The sequence below is a fragment of the Dermacentor andersoni genome, chromosome 11, assembly GCF_023375885.2.
Source record: "Dermacentor andersoni chromosome 11, qqDerAnde1_hic_scaffold, whole genome shotgun sequence".
Classification (NCBI taxonomy): Eukaryota; Metazoa; Arthropoda; class Arachnida; order Ixodida; family Ixodidae; genus Dermacentor; species Dermacentor andersoni.
This window is the reverse complement of record NC_092824.1, coordinates 24,584,036-24,604,533: the sequence shown is the minus strand read 5'-3', so window position 1 is coordinate 24,604,533 and position 20,498 is coordinate 24,584,036. Positions and strand designations below refer to the sequence as shown.

The window sequence follows — 20,498 nt, the reverse complement described above, 5'->3', positions numbered from 1 at the left end:
CCGGCTCTGTTAATTTGTTGGGATGGAGAGGCAGTTCGGTTGTACTCATTGTAAATAAATCTGATTGCCTTTCTCTGCACTCTCTCTAGCATTGTTATTACTTTATTAGTATGTGGAAACCTGGACAAATTTGCATATTCTAGGATAGATCTAACGAATGTGGTATAGGCAAGTAGTTTAATTTCTGGTGTACTTTGATGGAGGCGCCTTTGGAGGAAGAAAAGTCTTTTTAAAGCTTTAGATGTTACAGGTTTAACATGAGAGTCCCACCTGACATTGTCTTGATATTATTAGGCCAAGATATTTATATTCTTTAACTGTCGTCATTGGAGTGCTGCCAACTGTGTAAGGGTATATCGAGATGTTCTGATTTCTAGTAATATGCGTGACGGCTGATTTGCTTACATTAAGACTCATTTGCCAGTTGCAACACCAGCCTGTTATTAATTTTAGAGCATGATTCAGTATATTGTGATCCTCGGGTGAGTTGATTTCTTTATAAATTATGCAATCGTCAGCAAGTAGCCTTATGTTAGTAGTCACAATACCAGGCAGATCATTAATGAATATTAGAAATAAGACTGGGGCAAGGACACTACCTTGTGGAACATCGGAGGTAACCGTGGTAATTCCTGAATACTCGTGATTCACTTCGACAAACTGAGTCCCGTTAGAGAGGTAGTTTTCAACCCATCTTGTAATTGGTCTGTCGCCTATTGCCAACTTAAGCTTCATAATCATTTTTGGATGGGATATTCTATCGAATGCTTCGTAGAAGTCAAGTAGGATTAGATCGACTTGCTTTTAGAGATCAATACTTGAAGGTAGGTCATGGATAAATTCTATAAGTTGGGTGACTGTAGATAGCCCTCGGCGCAATCTGTGTTGAAAAGGTGACAAAACATGTTTTTCTCAAAGTACAGAGTAACGTGTTTGAGGATGATATGTTCAAGAATTTTACATACCATGCAAGCTAATGAGATGGGTCGATAGTTACAGGCACCAGCTTTGTTACCCGATTTATACACAAGAATTATCTTAAGCTTTTTTCCAGTCAGTAGAAAGGGAGCAGGTTAATAAAGATTTATTGAACATGAGACACAAACATTTAGCTACCCATTCTGCGTATCGCATCAAGAAATGATTTGAAATATTGTCAGGTCCAGTTTCTTCTTTTTGGATCCAAGTTTAGTAGTAGGGTAAGTATTCCTGCCTCATCTACTGTGATTGGCTCATTTATACTGCTGCAGCTTGTCGAAATATCTGCTGTGCTTTGGTCATCGGTAGTGCAGACTGATTTAAAACAGGAGTTTAATGAGTTTGCTCTGCCTTTACTTTCTTTCGGTGTTAGCGTGCTGGTGCAATTATCTTTTGGGTTTAGGTAGCTCCAAAACTTTCTCAGAAAGTTGGTAAGGGAATATTTAAAGCAAGTATCCTTGGCCTTCTTTATTTTAGATTTTAACATTTTGATGGTTTCGTTGAGAGTGGTACTGGTAACCTGGTTTGGATGTTTTTTATGCAATTTTCTGAGGCGTTTTACTTTTCGTTTCATGTGAATTATATCCCGATTAATCCACAGGTTCTGTTTGTTCGTTTTACTTGTTTTTATCGGCACGAAGTTACGGATGCAAAAAGATGTAATTACTTTGAATTGCTGCCACAGTGTTTCAATGTCTGCGTCATCTGCTAGGTCCTTGATGGAGGAAATTTCAAAACTTAGGTGATCCAATATGCTGGTGTCATCAGCGGAGTTGAAATTGAAATAGGTAGATGTGGTTTTATGGGCAGTAGTTTTGTACTCTGATGGGATACTGTAGAGTGATATTTTGTGGTCTGTCAATTCGTCAAGAAGAAGAGTTTTTGTTAAACTTACATCGAAGTGGTCACTTAGAAATACTAAATCTAGTAAAGCAGAGCTAGAACCTTGTATGCCAGTAGGTTGATCTATTACTTGAGTGAGGTTAAAAGACAATATTATATCGAAAATTATGTCGGGCAATTTTGAGCGTTACATCATAGCGCACCAGTCGATATCAGGTAGATTGAAGTCACCTAGTAATATTAAGCTTGTCCCTTGTAGATGGCGAAGCACGTACATGTGTAAGGATGTTAAGGGATATTTGATGATGGGCTACAATAGACACATCCAACAATGATGGGGTGGGAAGGGTAAAGTAATCGGCAAGAAATCGCTTCAACACCCTCGACATAAGAAAGCATGGTGAAAGGGATTTTGTTTTTTTATCAGTATAGCCGCCCCACCACCACATGTTGGCCTTTCTTTGCGTATGACTGTAGTTTGCTATAGCTATTTCAAAATCTTTCAAATTGTTGTTTAGCCACATCTCAGGGAGAGCTAGGAAACTTGGATTGGTCGCGAGCAGAAAAGATTCAAGTGAGGTTAGCAGAAATTCAACCTTGTTGGTATGCCATCTCTCTTTGCGTCTCCAGTCAGCTCGCCAGAGCAGATAGGCGTTTGCTTTGAGCTTGCATTGCTACAAGCCACCGAAAGTGTGCGCTGCCAACGCACGTCAGAACAAAGCCTACGAACCTTCTGTAACAGTTCTAGTGAAGCAGACGCACTCCTGTGCTTTTCCATGGCACTTCGGAGAAGACAACAAAGACCCACGCCATATAGTTCAGTGTCTCTGTTGCTGGCTGACAATCACAATCAATCACATAATGACAATCACACTCACCATTTGCTTTTGCAAAAACTAAGTCTCCTAAATATTGACTTGAATTTTTTGCAGTGGATTAAATGCTTCTTATCTAACAAAACCCAGCATGTAACAGCTAACGGCCATAACTCGCGCAATTGTTCCGTCACATATGGTGTACCACAAGGCTCCATCCTCGGACCTGTACTGTTTCTAATTTACATTAACGACCTTCCCACCTGCATTACATAAACAATCAGGCTTTCGCGAATGATTGTGTCCTCCACTGCGTAATATCTAACTCTTATGATTCTCAACTTCAATCTGATCTTGACAGCATTAGTTCTTGGTGTTCACTCGGGTCCATGAAATTGAATGTTAACAAATGCAGAATAATGAGGATTTCCCAAAGAACTGCCGACTGTACCATCGCTGTTTATTCCATTACTAATTTTCATTTGTTACGTGTCAATACTTCGATACCTAGGTGTCCGCATAGATAACAATTTATCACGGATACTGACGTTAACTACGTCATTAACAATGCAAATCGCACTCTTGGTTTTTTGCAACGTAACTTTGCTTTGGCTCCTATTTCCTTAAAACTTCTTGATAAAACTTTAGTCGGGTCAAAACTCAAGTGCGCTTCTTCAATCTTGAATCCTCACTCCTCTACACTTGTAAACACACTAGAAGCCAACCAAAATCGTTCAGCTCGGTTCATTGTTTCTAATTATTCTCGCACCGCCAGTATTACTTTAATAAAGATTTCTCTAGACCTTCCTAACCTCTCTGTCAAAAGGAAGCAGGCCCGCCTATGTCTCTTTCATAAAATCTTCTTTACGAATCCTGAACAGAAATGCACATTGTTCTCGCCACCTTGTTATTTTTCATCCTGCGTCAACCATAACTTCAAAGTACAAGTGCTGTTCTGTCAGACCAACATGTACTTCCATTCCTACGTGCCAAAGACATCATCAGAATGGAATCACCTCTCTGCCTCCATCGCCAGCAACCCTGAGCATGCGTCATTCAAGACTGCCATTCTGAACATGTAACACCACTCCTCTCTGTAATGCCACAATGGCATTGAGAGCATTTAAATAAATAAATAAATAAATAAATAAATAGGTGCTAAACACAACTTTCAAGCTTACACACCAAAGTCAGATTGTCTCGTGAACAGAATGTGTAACGAGAAAGACATGGAGGCGATTCCACGGGAGATCAAACATGCATGTCCACTTGATATTTTTGTCTTGTCTGGTTTGTCTTCTCTTGACTGCATGAAACCGCAAATTTTATTCCCAATAAGTGTTCTCAGCTAGCCAAAAAAGTATTTGAAGGTGGCAGTGTGAGCATCCTCCTATTGCTTACCATAATATTGTTACGCCAAGGACAAGTCAGTAAGACGAGCAACTATTTACACGTTATATTTACAACAGCGGCTGCAGCGCTGACTGGTTAGATTCATAGTGCGAACCCAGTTCGTTCTTCCTCCTCTTTTCTCGAGTAATGGCGCCCACTCACCTCGTTCAAACAATCCAACACCACACGCGTGTAGCATAATCCCCCAGCAGCAGAAGCGACGTCCCGGAGCGTCTAAATGTCATCACTGGGAGGGTGATACTGCTTCAGTCATGTAACGCGCACGATATCACTGGACTGGAAAGCAGATAGGGCGTCAGGGGCGATCTCGTAGGTGACAGGAGTCACGGCATGAAGCACTCGGTATGGGTCTGTGTAACGAGACAGCAGTTTTTCTGACAGGCCGACCTGACGCAACGGAGACCATAGAAGCACCAAAGAAATAGGCGGGAAGTGCACATCTCGGTGTCACCGGTTGTACAAACGCCTTTCACTCTCTTGGGATTTCGGAAGGCAGTCACGGGCAATTTCCCTTGCGTGGGCACAGTGGGCGATGGTGTCAAGTGCATATTCATTGGTCGATGCCGCTTGAACAGGTAGAGTTGTGTCGAGGGGCAGTGCTGGTTCTCGGCCGAACAGCAGGAAAAATGGGAAATAACCGGCGGTGTCGTGCGCGAGGAATTATAAGCAAATGTGACAAACGGTAGAGTGAGGTCCCAGTCAATGTGGTCTGAAGATACATATTTCGCGAGCATGTCTGTGAGAGTGTGATTGAGATGGTCCGTGAGGCCATTTGTTTGCGGATGGTATAATGTGGATAGCTTGTGCCTCGTGGCACAGGAGTGCAGGATGTCCGGGATAACTTTTGATAGGAATGTCCAGCCACGGTCTGTGAGAAGTTGTTGCGGAGCTCCATGTTATAAAATCACGTCGCGTAGAAGAAAATGGGCGACACCTGTGGCAGAGCTAGTAGGAGGCGCACGTGTGATGGCGTAGCGCGTGACGTAATCACAGCGATCCACCTGTTTCAGAGGTAGAAAGAGGAAAAGGGCCAAGTAAGTCCAAACCAACCCGAAAGAATGGTTCCGCGGGAAGTCGAGTGGTTGAAGGTAGCCAGCAGGGAGCGTCAATGGTGTCTTGTGTCGCTGACATTTCTCACACGCAGCTACCTATCTTCGAACGGAGCGAGCAAGCCCTGGCCAAAAAAAGCGTTGGCGGATCCGGTCGTAGGTACGTGACACACCCAGGTGACCGGCAGTGGGGAGGTCGTGAAGTTCGTGGAGAACAGCCAAGCGAAGGTGTTTACTGTTTAGGGATCACAAGGAGTAATGCAGGGCCGTCGGGGTTAACATTGCGGTGGTAGGGTGCGCCATCTTGAAGTGTAAATAAGCAAAGGAAACTGTCGGCAAGTAACGATTCCAGGTGGTCAATGATGATACGCAAGGACGGCTCACAGCGCTGCTCGTCGGCGACATGGAGCAGTGAAAAAACAGAAAGAACACAGGCATCGGTGACAGTATCAGACGTAGAGGTCGCATCTTCGACTGTGTAGCAAGAGAGGCAATCTGCGTCCTGGTGTTGGCATCCCGACTTGTAAGTCACTGTGTAGGGATATTCTTGTAGTTAGAAGGCCCAACGACCGAGCCGGCCAGTAGGATCCTTGAGCGACAAAAGCCAACAGAGCACATGATAGTCTGTAATTACTGAGAAGGGCTTGCCATATAAGTATGGGCGGAACTTTGAAACAGCCCAGACAAGAGCAGGACATTCATGCTCAGTAATCAAACAGCTGCGCTCTGCAGGGGCGAGGAGCCGGCTAGCGTAGGCTATAACGCGGTTGTGTCCGTGTTGGCGTTGCGATAAGACGGTGCCGATCCCATAACCACTGGCATTGGTTTGGACCTCTGTAGGTGCGTACGGGTCAAAGTGGGCCAAGATTGGTGGATTGGAGAGAATCGTGATAAGGCATGAAAATGCAGCAGCCTGAGGGGAACCCCACGTAAAAGGCACGTCTTTTTTCAGAAGTTCAGCGAGTGATCGAGTGATTGCTGCAAAATCTTTCGCGAACCGTCGGAAATAAGAACAGAGCCCCACAATACTATGGACGTCTTTGACAGACTGAGGTACAGGAAAAGCCGTTACCGCTTGAACCTTCTCCGGGTTGGGTTGTACTCCGGCACTATCAATGAGATTGCCTAGCACTGTAATCTGTCGGCGCCCGCAGTGGCACTTCGATGAGTTTAACTGGAGCCCAGCGATGCGGAAGACGTCAAGGACAGCTGCGACGCGCTGAAGGTGAGTCTCAAATGTAGGAGAGAATACAAGGATGTCCTCGAGGTAACAAAGGCAAATTGACCATTTGAAACCTTTAAACAGAGAGTCGATCATCCGTTCGAACGTGGCGGGGCATTGCATAAACCGAACGGCATAACCTTGAATTGGTAGAGGCCATCTGCAGTGACGAAAGCGGTCTGTTCTTGGTCTTGCTCATCGACGGAAATCTGCCAATAGCCAGATCAAAGGTAGACGGACGAAAAGTATTTGGCACCGCGAAGACAATCAAGAGCGTCATCGATTCGTGGTAAAGGGTAAACGTCCTCTTTAGTAATTCGGTTTTGGTGGTGGTAATCAACTCGGAAACGTCACGTGCCATCTTTCTTTTTGACGAGCAAAACCAGCGACGCCCAAGGACTCAACGAGGGCTCAACAATGCCTCTGATGAGCATCTTGTGTACTTCATGCTGAATAACTTTCCGCTCTTCCGTGGTGAATGGGAGCCGCATCACCAGTGTTTATCCGATGCTTAACAAGGGGCGTCTGACCAAGTGGTCGATTGTCAGTGTCAAATATATTGCGGGAGAAAAGTAAAAAGTGATATAGGGCGGCTGGTTGGTCACGTGCAAGGTCCGGAGCGACCATAGGACGTAATGGGCCATCGAGGTTCAAGTCATCCTGCGGATAATCATGAGGATCTGGAGACACGTCGGCTGCAAAAGCAGTGACGTGGTCATCTGTCACTGACCAGAGCGTGGCCACTGCTATGCCTTCAGGTAACGCTTGCTTCGTCAAGCCAAAATTGATAACGGGGAGACCGATCCGATTAGCGGCAAGGGTTACAACGAAGGGTGGCATAGAAATGCGCACCAGGAGGACATCACAAATATGTGCGACAACATAGTCGCCATCAGCCACGGTTGCCGTTGAGGCGAATTCGACGAAGGTTAGGGCTTTTGGAGGTAAGTGAACAAACACTGTAGTTCAAAGGGTGTTCGGGGCAAACATCTGAAAGAACAGGAAGCTTGAGGCACAGCGTACCGGTGGCACAGTCGATGAGGGCAGAATGCGTCGTCAGAAAGTCGAGCCCGAAGATTAGGTCATGAGGGCAACTGGTCAGCACAGTGAGCAGGACTGCAACTCGGCGGGCAGCAATTCCTATGCGAGCAGTGCACATACCCTGACGGCAAAAGTGGCGCCATCGGTGATGCATACGGCTCGAGTGATGGTGTGCGTAAGAACTTTTTGAGGCGACGACATAGGTTAGCGCTCATTATGGACACTTGTGGCGCGATCTTGTACGCGTTCCAAAATCGAACGGAGGCGGTCCATTCTTTACATCACGAAATAGGCGGTCCGCAATGTTTGCGAGAACGAGAGGAAGCAAACAACCAATGAGCGAAGTGGAAGCCTGCATAAAGCTTTTGACGTCTGCTTGGGGAACGTATAACATATTGAGAAGCGTTTCTAAAATTTTGAGAAAGATTTTACTATTATGACTGAGTAGCAAAATGTGTTGTTGATTTTGAAAGATTCAATTTGGAATGCGGAATGACTGAAACAAATTATTGGGGTTAATGTCTTGAAATGGTGCTAGGTGGCGTCGCAGCTTTGCGAAACGTTTACTGGTGGCGCTAGCCACTACCCCGTTTCAAGCAAACGGCGCAACTTTTGAAGTGGTTGGTTCAGTCCAGCAGTTGCGTGCAGAAAGCCAAAGTTCTTCATTCTATGGGAGAGCCATGGCGCAAAACCTGACACCTTGTGCACCCATCAAGGAACCGCGTGTTTCCGAGGGCCAGCGGGAGACGGTTCTCACTTTTATGGAGCAGCATCCCCAGCTGGCTTTAAGATCCAGCAAGCTGGGGCCAGGCTTCACTGTTGGCAACTGGCGACGGCCGTGGCAGCAGCTGGCCCATGCGCTGAACGAGGAAGGGCCTGTCATAAAAACGGTGAAACAGTGGCAGGAGTGGTGGCGAAAACAGGTGTTCGAGGCCCGCCACGACGCTACCACAATCGCCCAAGAGCAAAGGTGAGTGACCGTCGAATGGTCTGGGCGATTTGTCCTTCAACATTGGTGTGTATATTCAGAAGCACTGGAGGGGGTCGCTTTTCCGTCTTCCACGGCCGAGTACTGCAGCTGACGGGGACAGTCCGCTTGCGTGGCATCACCACCCTTCCCTACCAAGAGGTAAGCACACTGCCGCCATAATAGCATGGGTTCCTGAACGGTGCCGACTTAGAGTTTGCCATTATCTGTAAGTGGTACCTTTAGTGGAACACGACACTTTGGTGAACAGGCAAATAGCGCAGGAGAGAATGGATAAGCAGGTAGGTTAATCAACTAGAATCTCAGTTGGCTGCGCTTTTGGGAAAAGGGGGATTAAGTGATCATCACAGAAATAATATGCCTTCAGGGAACTGCACGAGAATAGTAATACATGGGATTATTAAGCACTTAATAATTGCAGAATATTTCCGCAAATATGTAGTACGAAAACTTGTAACATAGGCAGTGTAACGAATAGCCAGGTAGTGGAGGGACATGCTCATGACACTTTCCAGCAGGCTGACATTCGCACTGCAGCTATAGACGTCGTCGAAGCTACGGACGAGGCTGCGGGCATGAGGAGCACAGTGACACTTAAGCATCAGAGGAATGAGTGTTTTAATTATCACCAAATGTGTGTGCAGTTTGTAAACATTTAATGTGTTTACTCTACAGTGGCAGAGGATCCACCGCGCGGCACATCAGTCACGGTAAGGGTGGCTGCTGCACCTGGTAAGTTATTGATCCTCAAGCTGTTAGAGAACATAAGCTCTCGTATTTTATTTAACTAGCCCAATAAGCCATAACATGGCCATAACCACTTTTATGCATACCATAAAATGCAGTGAAACTGTAGAAAATGCTGCATGCTTTCCGTGTTGCAACGTCCTGCACGGCCACCACGTGGACAGCGACCGCGACGGGCGGACAGCCTCCCGACCATGTCGTCGCAATGTGCCCGCAGCCTCAAACAGGGCGACGAGATGCTCCAGGTTGGTAGATCCTTTGGTGTCATTTTACATGAAGGACGTAAGTATTCTTTATGCTCTGTTATCATAAGTGAATCGTGAATCTGAAAAACAAACCAACTTGGGATGTAAACAAAGAAATATGCGTCGTATTGAGGGCTCGGTATCGTATCTTGCCAATGATCAACCGCCGGGCAAAAGGTTGGTTAGCCCTGAAAAGGGCTGTTTGGTGGTGAGAGATGCATTTGAGTAGATGACGGAAGAATAGTTCCAGCAGGTCTTTGTCTGTCCAAACAAAGAGGGCATAGCTTGTACACGACGCTTGACACTGCCATAGGATGACATCAGGCCAGTGGCTCTTCAACAGAGAGGGAATCGTTGTGCACGTTGCGATTCTTGACAACAGCAGCTTCCAGCCATGAGCTGGTTGCGAGTCATCAGCAACTCATGCGAACAGTTCCACCATGATTATTCATTCCAGGTGCTGCGGAGGATTGAAGAATACACCACCCGCCTCGCTGTCGCGGCAGAGAGGACAGCAGCGGCTCAGGAGGGCATCATGGGGCAGGTGCGCTCCATGGCACGGGACATAGCTGCGCACCTGCAGCAAGAAATTAATTTATTGTTTATTTTCACCTTCTCAATGTCATTTTATTCATTTATTGTGTTTTATGAGTTCAGTTTATTTTATTTATTTATTGCTGTTTGAGTTTTAGAAGTTAACTTTCATTTGAGGCATGAATTGTTGCTTCATTTTGAGTTTTAAGTTTCCTTGTTGCCTTGTATGAGTAACACAGGAGGATCTTTTGGACGAAAGGCGTAATGCGTGCACCCATTTTTGTTCTATAGTATTTGCCTCTTTCCGGGGGGCCTTAAAGGTCCAAACACCCGGCATCAGCTCAACGCCCACGATCCCCCTTTCCCCGGACACGGCTAAGCCGCGCACGGTTAAACGCGGGAGGTTCCAATTCTCGTGTGCTCGGGTACGTGGTGTCGCAACGCACCAAACACCTGCTGACACAGACGCCAATGCGGGGCCGCATGGTTCAGCCGACATGCTATACATCATACGAGTCCTGTGAGCAAGCTCACATCTGTAGCTAAAATTTTTCAACTGTTTTCGCCACACACTACGCCGCCTAATTCGGCGACGGGTGGCCGCACTGACCGAAAATTAGTAATGGCGCGCCACAGCACCTTAGATTCATCGGCAAAAATTTTGTTTCATTCTGGGACGCTGCATAAAACAGCTGCAATTTTATTCGCGTAACGGTCACGAATGTAGCAGCGGGATTGGCATTCACACCAAAAAAACCGTTCGTATTCCTTTCTACTTGCGTATTGGCCTAGTGCCCGCGACCACCGTCACAAACCATTGTGCCGCTGCTGCTCCCTTCAAAAACGGCGTGCTGTTGTCGCCTTCATTTCCGCTAGTAGAACGGCGAGGGCTAAGTTCGGCGACACACCGATATATTTTACTCATGGAAATAGGCTAATCGTATCTTTACTGGTTGCAGTCGCAATCGACAAACGCGCCGATACCGATTCAAGCGGCGACAGCGGCAAAAGCGCACTTTCCGGCGACTTAATATTTTGAAAGCTGAAAGCACTCTCGACAGGTTCAGCGCTCAACATGACCGCCGTGCGACGCGCATATTTGGCGCCAATACACCGAGAACAAATGGTGTGGCAAGGCCGAAAATGTGACGAAGTGGCAGAAATTCACCAGTGACCGAAGCAAATATGTCCTCCGTCCCCATTGCTGTTCACGCTTCATGTTAAGGTCGCGGAAACCCGACTACAAAGTAGTGAATTAAGGTTTGATTTGTCCTACCAGCATGATGGACGAATGGTGCAGCAGAAAAGCCCCGGACTGATGTATGCGGCGGACGACATAGTGCCACTAGCGGACAATGCAAGATACTTAGAGACACTTGCGAATACGTGTGGCAACGAAGCGACAGATCTAAGCCTTAATTTTGGCACAGATGAATATGGAATTATGATCTTTATCGAAGAGATGAGTGAGTACTCAGTCTCGGTCCAACTGCAAGTCGTCCCACACATTCGAGTCTGTGTCGCAGTTCTTGTAGTTCACGACGATCGAGCGTCTTCCCTCTGCTCTTCCACATTTTAATAGATAGAACTAAGCGATTCCCGGCCTCTCGGCGGGACGTTGCTGCAAGGGCGGGCAGCTGCTCGTGCCTGCATGCTCTCGATTCAGGTGGCGCTCGATGGCGGCGGGTGCGTACCAGCCCCTAGTGGGTGGTGTGCAGTCTGCTCACTGTAAGATGTCTGTAGCCACCTACACTATACTGTCACAAACGTGATGGTTAATGGTTCTTGTCTCTCTCTGCGCACCGCCGTCGCACTGCAACTACGGTGCGCAGGAGTGCGTCCACCGTGCCACCGGACCTGCCAGGCTGTTTGGCAATCCCACCCTCGTCTGCTGCGCGGGGAGCTTTTGTCTTGCCCCTGCGTGACGCTTCCCGGAAGGCAACTGGAAGCCGGGACCATTCGAGGTCGTCGACCCTCGTCACGGAAAATGCGGCTTGCTGCACAGGTACGTCGGTCAAGACGACCCGTCCCTTCCACCGGAGCGCTTTCTAGGCGAAGAGGCAACGCCCGACGGAGGCAGCCATCGAAGAATAGAGCCCGTGGAGTGTCCCCATTGGCCGAACATGACGCCACTTGCACGGGCCCTACGATTGGATGACAGTGAAAGACACCTTTTCTGGCTTACCGATTGGATCAAAATGACACCTGCATAGGCTCGACCACTGGCTGAAAATAACGTGACCCCGACAGACTGAAGGGGCTATAACGAAAGGAACCATCGGAAAAGAGAGAGACGTTCTTCTTGCCGCAGGACCCAGCGTTCGATTTGTTTCTGGCCGTCGATGGCATTTTACTGTTTTGCGTCCTTCTATTTCTGCGCATAATGTAAATAAATTTTCATTTCTCTAAGTCCCCCTCAACGTCGGTATACCCCTGCACTCACGTGCAAGATCAGATAACTTCCTGCGCGGTATTCCTCCGTCTGCTGCCTCTAAATTCTACATTTACGACTAATTTCGCTCAGGTGGCCCACTTTATTGCTTTGTGCAAATGTGAATAGTTCTACAAGATACAAAAGAAAACGCGTGTAAAGGGTCGTTCAGTGCCTTGTTTAATGGGTTTGTCATCTTCAGCATCACCATCAGCCTATTTTATTTCCACTGCAAAACGAAGGCCTCTCCCTGCGATTTCCAATTACCCTTGTCCTGCGCCAACCGCTTCCAACTGGCACCTGCGAATGTCTTAATTTCATCACCCCACCTAGTCTTCTGCCGTCCTCGACAGCGCTTCCCTTCTCTTGGCACCCAATCTGTAACCCTAATGGTCCACCGGTCATATAACCTACGCCACACATGACCTGCCCAGCTCCATCTTTCTCTCTTAGTGTCAATGAGAATATCGGCTATCCCCGTCTGCTCTCTGATCCGCACCGCTCTTTTCCTGTCTCTTAACGTTACGCCTAGCATTCTTCGTTGCGTCGCTCTTTGCGCGGTCCTTAGCTTGTTTTCAAGCTTCTTTTCAGTCTCCAAGTCTCTGCCCCATATGTCAGCACTCGTAAAATGCACTGATTGTATACCTTCCTTTTCAGTAATAATGGTAAGCTTCCAGTAAGGAGCTTACAATGTCTGCCGTATGCACTTCAACCCATTTTTATTATTCTGCGAACTTCCCTCTCATGATCAGGGTGCCCTGCGAGTAATTGATCTAGGTAAACGTACTCCTTCGCAGACTCTAGAGGCTGGCTGGCCATATTGAACTATTGTTCCCTTTCCCGGCTATTTATCATTACCTACGTCTTCTGCATATTAATCAACCCCACTCTTACTCTCTCTCTGTTAAGGTCTTCACTCATTTGTTGTAAGTCGTCCCCTGTGTTGCTGAACAGCGCAATATGTCATCTGCAAATGGAAGGTTGCTGAGATATTCGCCGTTAATCCTCACTCCTAAGTTTTCTCAGTTTATTAACATGAATACTTCTTCCAAACACGCCGTGAATAGCATTGGAGAGATTGTGTCTCCGTGTCGGACGCCTTTATACGTGTCTTCCTACTTGTGGAAAATTAAGGTAGCTGTGGAATCTATGTAGATATTTTCCAAGATATTCGCGTAAGCGTCCTGTACTCCATCATTACGTAATGCCTCTATGACTGCTACTATCTCTACTGAATCAAACGCCTTTTCTTAATTCGTGAAAGCTATATAGAGAGGCTGATTGTACTCTATAGATTTCGCGATTACCTGATCGATGACATGGACGTGATCCATTGTAAAGTGTCCCTTCCTGAAACCACCCTGCTCCCTTGGTAGACTAAAGTCCAATGTTGCCCTTATTCTTTGCAATTTATCTTGGTGAAACCACTGTAATGAAAACAAACGCCCCTCAGATGGGCAATTCATCAACGACGCACAACGTGTTGCAAGCTGATAGCTTTTTAACACCCCGAAAGGCGCAGTGAACACTGGAGGGTTCGAGCGTAGGGCATATTCATTGGCCTCTGTAAGCATGGGCATGAGTGGTGGCGGCGATCTCAAGAGCTCGCGCCGGTATCGCGGCAAGCATGTCCAGTGCCAAGCTGACGACTTCGGGCGTCCAAGCACTGTCGATAGCTCGCCGGTCCGACTTGTCCGGGTTCAAGATCATCCTCATGATCTCTAGCAAGGGACACTCGGGAGTGGCGCCGCCAAGCGTGAACCCAGAGTGTGCGAGGTCGACGAACGAGTAGTTGGAAGCCTTCGAGAAGAGCGGCCAGGGACTCCCGTCCTCCAGGCTTGGGAGAGACCTGCGGGCCACAATCACCGCCGTTACCATCGTCGACCTAAATAAAAGGGACCCTATAGAAGCCAGTGTGATCAACAATGCACCGATACAAAATTACCCGCAATAAAAGGTAACGCACGAGACAGAAGTTAGACCGAGCGCGAACTGTAAACCTGCACTTACTGATCCCAAAGCGTGAACATTTTGCCGAGTTGTCGTAACGAATGCGCTGCCTTGATTGCACGAACATATTTTTCGACACTCTAATGCCGGAACGCCGTTACACGTCAAGGAAACATTGAACAAGTACTTCACCTTTATTCTGGCTAAGGAGACACCATTAGTGCAAGGAAGCAATGAAATGTTCCAGTAAAAGCCTATATGCTTAGAATAGCAATTAACTGCTTCGTTAACTATCTACTAATCGAAACTCAGTCCACGTTATAAAAAACGCTACTGTAGGCTATGCGTTAGGTTCGGACGACTAAATCGAAATCTTGAGGCATCAAACTCAACGTAGGAAGAATGATACGTCGGCCATTACATGAAGGGTTAAACAGGCGTGCTAAAGATCAAGGAACCCTGTATCGCTTCCGATATATTTCTTTGTGTATGAAGTTAGCGCTCTGTCGTGTTTGTTTCTTCCCGTTGGCTGTCTATTATGGCGCCTAATTTTGTATTTTCCTCTGTAAATCCCCAAAGGAAACCAATTGTCTTCGTTAAAAACAGTGGCTGAATAAGGGAAAACCCTCCTTGGCGCTTTCCTTTGAAGAAGGGCACATCCAACGAAATCTTGATTTTATTCGGAAGAGTCTATGTCCCTTTTACCCCCCGGGGCAAGAATATTAATGGCACATTTGAAAGGCCGCTTTCTAGAGCTATAGAGAACTCTCGCAGTGCGGTTCCCATTCGGCTGGTCCCGTCAGGGCGCCGCTCTCCCACTCGAAACCTGGGAGTGCGAACGAGATCACCGAGATCCGCCCGAAACTCGATCACGCGACTATGCAGATTGCACTAGAAGCGGCTAGTAGAAGGTTCGGCTTAGGCGCGGTTTTCCTCGCTCCCATGTGGACAGGGCTCCAGATCGCATCAAACCGGGTTGGAGCGTGCTAGGAATTTCATTCGAATAAGTGGGTGAGAATGTGTAAGGATTAGTTTTGGTCTTTGAGAACAGGGGCGGAGGAGCTGCCAGGATGGTTCAAAAAAGAGCGACCAGAAATGAACGTAACGTGTAAGCAGGCGTCGTCCAACCAAGCGCCTCAGTTTTCCCGGACATAATGAAGTAAGCAACACAGATATGCTCTGTAGAGTTCATATACAAGTCCTTAGAAATTGACTTTCAACGCCCGGGTTGCGGGAAATGCCGTGGCGGATGGCTTGGGACAAATTTCGGCAGTCAGGGGTTCCAACACGCGCACCCAGCCCTAGCGCTCACTGTATATGAATGTGCATATTGTACTGTAGACTACCCATTCTGCCACTTTTCAGAGTGAAAGAGAGAGACGCTGATGAACTCGGTGATTTGCGCTGAATCGGTTTCAGCTGAGACTGTCCCGTTGAGTGTGTGTGTATATATATATATATATGTATATATATATATTTGTTGTTAAACCCATGTGCGTTTGATGTGGCGCATCCAAGACAGAAGACAACGACGTTGTGCTGGCTACCTGAAGCTCAATGAGCACTCGCCTGATTGAGACCGTCGTCACTATCTATACCTGGCCTCTGAATAAAGACCTTTCGTGGGTGTAACAATATGTATGCACTGAGGACCAGATCCTCGTGTTACAAAAGGGAACCGCCAGAAATGTAAGCACGTTCCTTATGGTTCAATATTTCGCATAGTGGGCCAGCCTTGCTCAGAGTTGAAAGCCGAGACTCCAACCCGCGACCTCGTGCGCACAGCCACAGAAGCCACGAACAGCCACTGTTAGGCGCACAGCCACGAACAGTGGCCACTGTTCAACTGCGGAACGGAACGTGCGGAGTACTTTCCTAAAACTCTCGTACGCTGATATTACAAGCAAGTCAGCAAACATTAACGATCGAAACCTTAATGAAGTCTGAACATCGCGTGTCGGGCCGCACGTGTACGCACAACGCGGGCACCGAATGGTTATGGCTGTGCCTCAGAACAGGAGGTCCCTTGCTTAATTTCCGGCTATGACGGCCGTATTCCAACGCGAGCCAAGCGGAATGCAAAGACATGAGTGTGTCGAGCTTTGGATGGACGTTAAAGACCTCAAAGCTCTGACCCCGAACCTTCCTCCCGCGACGTGTGGGTTGCGGATGTTAAACCCAACGAACCAGTTGGTAAAGGAACCCCAGATTAATTTGCAGCAAGTTCCTAAACCACTCACCCGTCTTTTGCGAAGCTGGACACCATCGTGATCATGCGGTAGGACATCGCCCTTTCTTCGTCAGTAGCCAAGTGCGGGTAGGTGTACGGGAGCCCAAACAGCATTGGCACATCGTCTCCGTGCGTCGCATTTTCTCCGGAAAACGTGGAAAAAGAAGGTCTGGGCGTGTACTGCAAGTAGTACACATTCTTTCCCAGGGTGGCCAAACTTTTCCCGAAGGAAGCAACGGGGCAACGGAACAAGGTGTCACCGATAACCTGTATCCAACCGCGGTGGTTGGGGGCTTCAAGGTCGTACTCGGTCTTCAATAAAGGAATGACCAACTCCATCACAGAGTCCGACGCGTCGCCGAACAAATAAGGAAAAGTTTGTTTCAGCACTTGCGCCGTGATCTTTTTTTGCGTACCTGCTATGTCTGGCAAGAGCATTTCAAAGAAGGCCTGCCCTTCCATCGCCACGTTGGAGATCAGTGTGTCCCGCGCTCGGGCCGCTACGAACCGCCGCTCGAGAGAGTCCATCTTGCCAGGAAATAGGGGCGCCTCGAAGGATGGCATGAAAAACAGAGAGATATTCTTGGTGGCCTTCAAGATATCCGGCGCGCTCCGGTTTCGGAGGCAGTGCACGGCGTCAGCGACGCGCGCCGACTGGCAGCCGGCGTTGGCGGCCAGGCGCGAGAAGCTCCGTCGCGCTTCGGGTCCCTCGTTCCGGGGCAGCGGAAAGTACGCCGAGCCGCTCATGAGAAACGCCCTGCGGTACGGGCCGTACTGCGACATTATCGGGCTCGCCATCAACATGGAGGACGCGATGGCGCCGGCGCTCTGTCCGGCGATTAGTATGCGGTCGCGGTCGCCGCCGAACCGGTGGACGTTTTCCCGAAGCCAGCGGAGCGCCAGAAGCTGGTCGTACAGCCCCATGTTGCCCGCAACTTCACGGCCCGTTCCCGAGTTGAGGAAGCCGAACGACGTCACCCGGTAGTTAGGCGTGACGACGAGCACGTCTCCCAAGCCTGCCACGAAGCGGCCGTCGAAGAAGTCGTAGCTGTTGCCTCCGCCCACGAAAGAGCCACCGAAGAGCCAGAAGACGACGGCGCGGTGGTTTTCGCCGCCCAACAGGTCGGTCACGCATTTGCCGGGCACCCAGACGTTGATGTGCAGGCAGTCTTCGGTGGTGTTCGAGGCGTCGATGACGGAAGTGCGACCAAAATGCGTGTCCGACTGGGCGCAGGGGGGTCGCTTGTACGTGGCGTTGAACAGGTCGTGCCAGGACTGGGCGCATCGGGGCTCAGCGAACCGCCCGTCTCCGGTCGTCGAGGCGCCGAACGGGATGCCGTAGAAGGCGACGGAGTTGTACGATGTCCCGTTGATCTTGAACTGAAGTAGGCTTCCCTTGGCGTAACCGTTCGGCGTCCTCGCGATGAGGCAGCCTCTTGGTGCTTTAGGGCCAGATCTTGAAACGATTGGTAGGAGCACAAAGACCGCCAAGGCAGTGATGAGGCCGCCGCTCAGCAAGGCAGCTACTACCCTGAAACAACAAAATTAAATCAGCCGAATGGTAGCGAACTATATAAAAATGGCGAGGACACTATCAATGCGCAGTATTAATGCTAAAGATGCGTCCTAATGCTTTTTGAAGCAGTTTTACATGTAAAAGTAAACAAAACAAATAAAGTCGCAGTTTGGCCTTAGAGGCGAAGCATCGATTGCGATAGCAAATTAATACACTGCTATACGAAGTAAGGATAGTAGCTTTATCGGTCGTATAAACTTGGCAACAATCGCTTACTAACTAAATTAACAAGCATAGCGGCAGCGCGCTCAGGAAGCTTCAAGACATCACATTCTATGACCGCAGACAGCAGCTGTAATATTGAGACTTGCAGGGCGTACATAGGCAAAGGGACCCAAACAACGACGACGACAAGCGCTAACTTCCAACTGAAGTTTTATTTGGAATAACAAGCATATATAGCCAAGACACCAAGAGAAAAAACGCCGCCTCGAAAACAAGTTGGTTATATATGCTTGTTATTTGACATAAAAGTTCATTTAGAAGTCAGCGCTTGTCTGCGTCGTTCTTTCGGTCCCTTTGACTATGTACGCTCTAAGTGCGCGTACTAACCCCGCCCGCTCGATAGCTTGGTCCCACCGCCGTTGTTTTTCAGAAAGCCAGCTGTCCCCATTAAACGCCTCCAGTCCTCTTTGGAGACACGTGACAAACTGGTGGAGGTGCTGGGTATTTCTCACTCATGCCGCATACTCCTCCTGGGAGGGGAACCACCAGCCCAGTGCCAATAGAGAGACCCGTCCATTGGGCCAGCCGCTGGTCAGGGGACTGCTTCCAGAAGACAACACAGCGATTCTAACCACCTCAACTGGTATGGACAGCGCGATGACCGACCCGGTAGACAATTCAGAACCCATGGGTTCCAAAGTCGTTCCATGACGACGTATTCGAAGACGTCGAAAATTGTATGGCCGAGTACAATGTCTCTGTTTGCTAGGAGGACGGCTCGCGTATGTGGTTCTAAAACCGTGAGGAGCAACTGACGTCGTGGCATGAGTTCCGCCGTCAGCTACAGTCATGGCGCGTTCACCTGAGGCATTCGGCGTCTGGAGCGGCGCCCAATTCGGCGGAACCCAGTTCGGCGGCGGCGAGATCCGCCGGAACAGCCCCTTCCGCGCCGATCGCTCCCGGACCGATTTTCGCGGCAGCTGCCGCCGGATTGCCTCGCCGCGAACCAATCGGAGCGCGTCTCAGCAATTCGAAAGATGGCGGCCAAGCCCAACGCTCTCGTCATATCGCAGTCTTCGAACGCGTCGCGACATCGGAAATGCTCATCGAATTGGTGCGTAACCGCCCCGTCCTTTTCGACAAGTACCACGCGAAGCACAAGGTATAAGCGACCTGACAAGGTGGCGTGACCAAGCTACGCGCGCCCTTGCAAAGCAGGACGAACCCAGCAACGCCGGTGGCGTCGTCTCTTCGGCGAATGCTTCTGCGCGTCACGCATCGCCAGAAAGGTGCTTGCCAACAGGCCTAGCAGTACTGCCTCTTCTTGCTCAGGGTTCATCATTGCCTTTTCAAGCAATGGTGGAAACGCGCAAAATTAACACACGAACTCGACGCGAACGGAGACAACTGCGCAATTTCGAGCTGCGCGAACATCCGGGATATACCGCGCTTGGTTGGAGGTTAGCACTTTATGGGGCAGATGGCGCTGTATCTCGTTCCGGCGGCGCGGTGCGCAAGCAATGTGAACGACACGATTTTCGGCGGCTGGAGAATTCCATTCCCTGTAGACGCCGGATTCCTCAGTGTGAACGGGCCATCAGTTTGAGATTAGGGACGTGACCTCGCTGTTATTTTGTAGCACAGTTTAGGCGACTACAGCAAAGCGTAGGACGAGCCCACACCTACTGTATCGGCCAATAACCGGAAATGAGGCACGCATATGGTTTCCGCAAAGAGGGGACACGGGCAACACTCCCGCGTGAAGAGAAAGCGGATTAGTAGCTGCACTTTAGAAAAGGCACTAGAACTGGACCCCCGCTCGGAACAAAAGGGTAGAAGGCGCGAGCCGAAGGGGAGCGTTCGGGGAGACGAGCGTGGGGGGGTGCTTGAGGTCACCGTCACCGCTAATGCCCATGCGCTCCCCAAATGTCCCGTCGACGGTCACGGAAATTGGGCGACGCGACGCTGCCCAGCCGGTTTGATGTTTGGCATTCGCGTGCGCCTGCTAAGGATTACCGTGAAAATGGCGGTAGCTTTACCACTTAGCCGGCTACGGCCGAGGAATGCTTTTGTGTGCGATTGTCATCGGGTCCCAATTATGGTGTTTGTATTTCAAGCGAACCGGCACACAGCTGCACGGGAGACAGATTTCTCAGTACTGGCAGGGTAGCCCGCTGTGCGGCGGATATGCAGTTAATAATCCGCGATTTCACGGAACATTCTCGGCAGCTTGCATGGCGGCCGGTTGTAGGTGAAAAGAGGGAAGACGTC

At 48.9% G+C, this 20,498-nt stretch overlaps 1 protein-coding gene across 1 annotated transcript; it reads left to right on the top strand.

Annotated features, from left to right (window-relative positions):
* The first annotated feature begins 7,793 nt into the window (after window positions 1-7,793).
* Window positions 7,794-8,823, top strand: LOC140214112 (uncharacterized). The gene is made up of 2 exons (XM_072285446.1): window positions 7,794-8,331; window positions 8,391-8,823. Exons 1-2 carry the CDS (start codon window positions 8,042-8,044, stop codon window positions 8,509-8,511), a joined length of 411 nt encoding a protein of 136 aa, XP_072141547.1. The 5' UTR covers window positions 7,794-8,041; the 3' UTR covers window positions 8,512-8,823.
* The last annotated feature ends 11,675 nt before the right edge of the window (window positions 8,824-20,498 follow it).

Bases quoted from the DNA above. Each gene is read 5' to 3' on its own strand.
- LOC140214112 (XM_072285446.1), top strand. From the start codon at position 8,042: ATGGCGCAAAACCTGACACCTTGTGCACCCATCAAGGAACCGCGTGTT. The intron at 8,332-8,390 runs GTGAGTGACCGT...GTGTATATTCAG, and splicing joins ACAATCGCCCAAGAGCAAAG to AAGCACTGGAGGGGGTCGCT.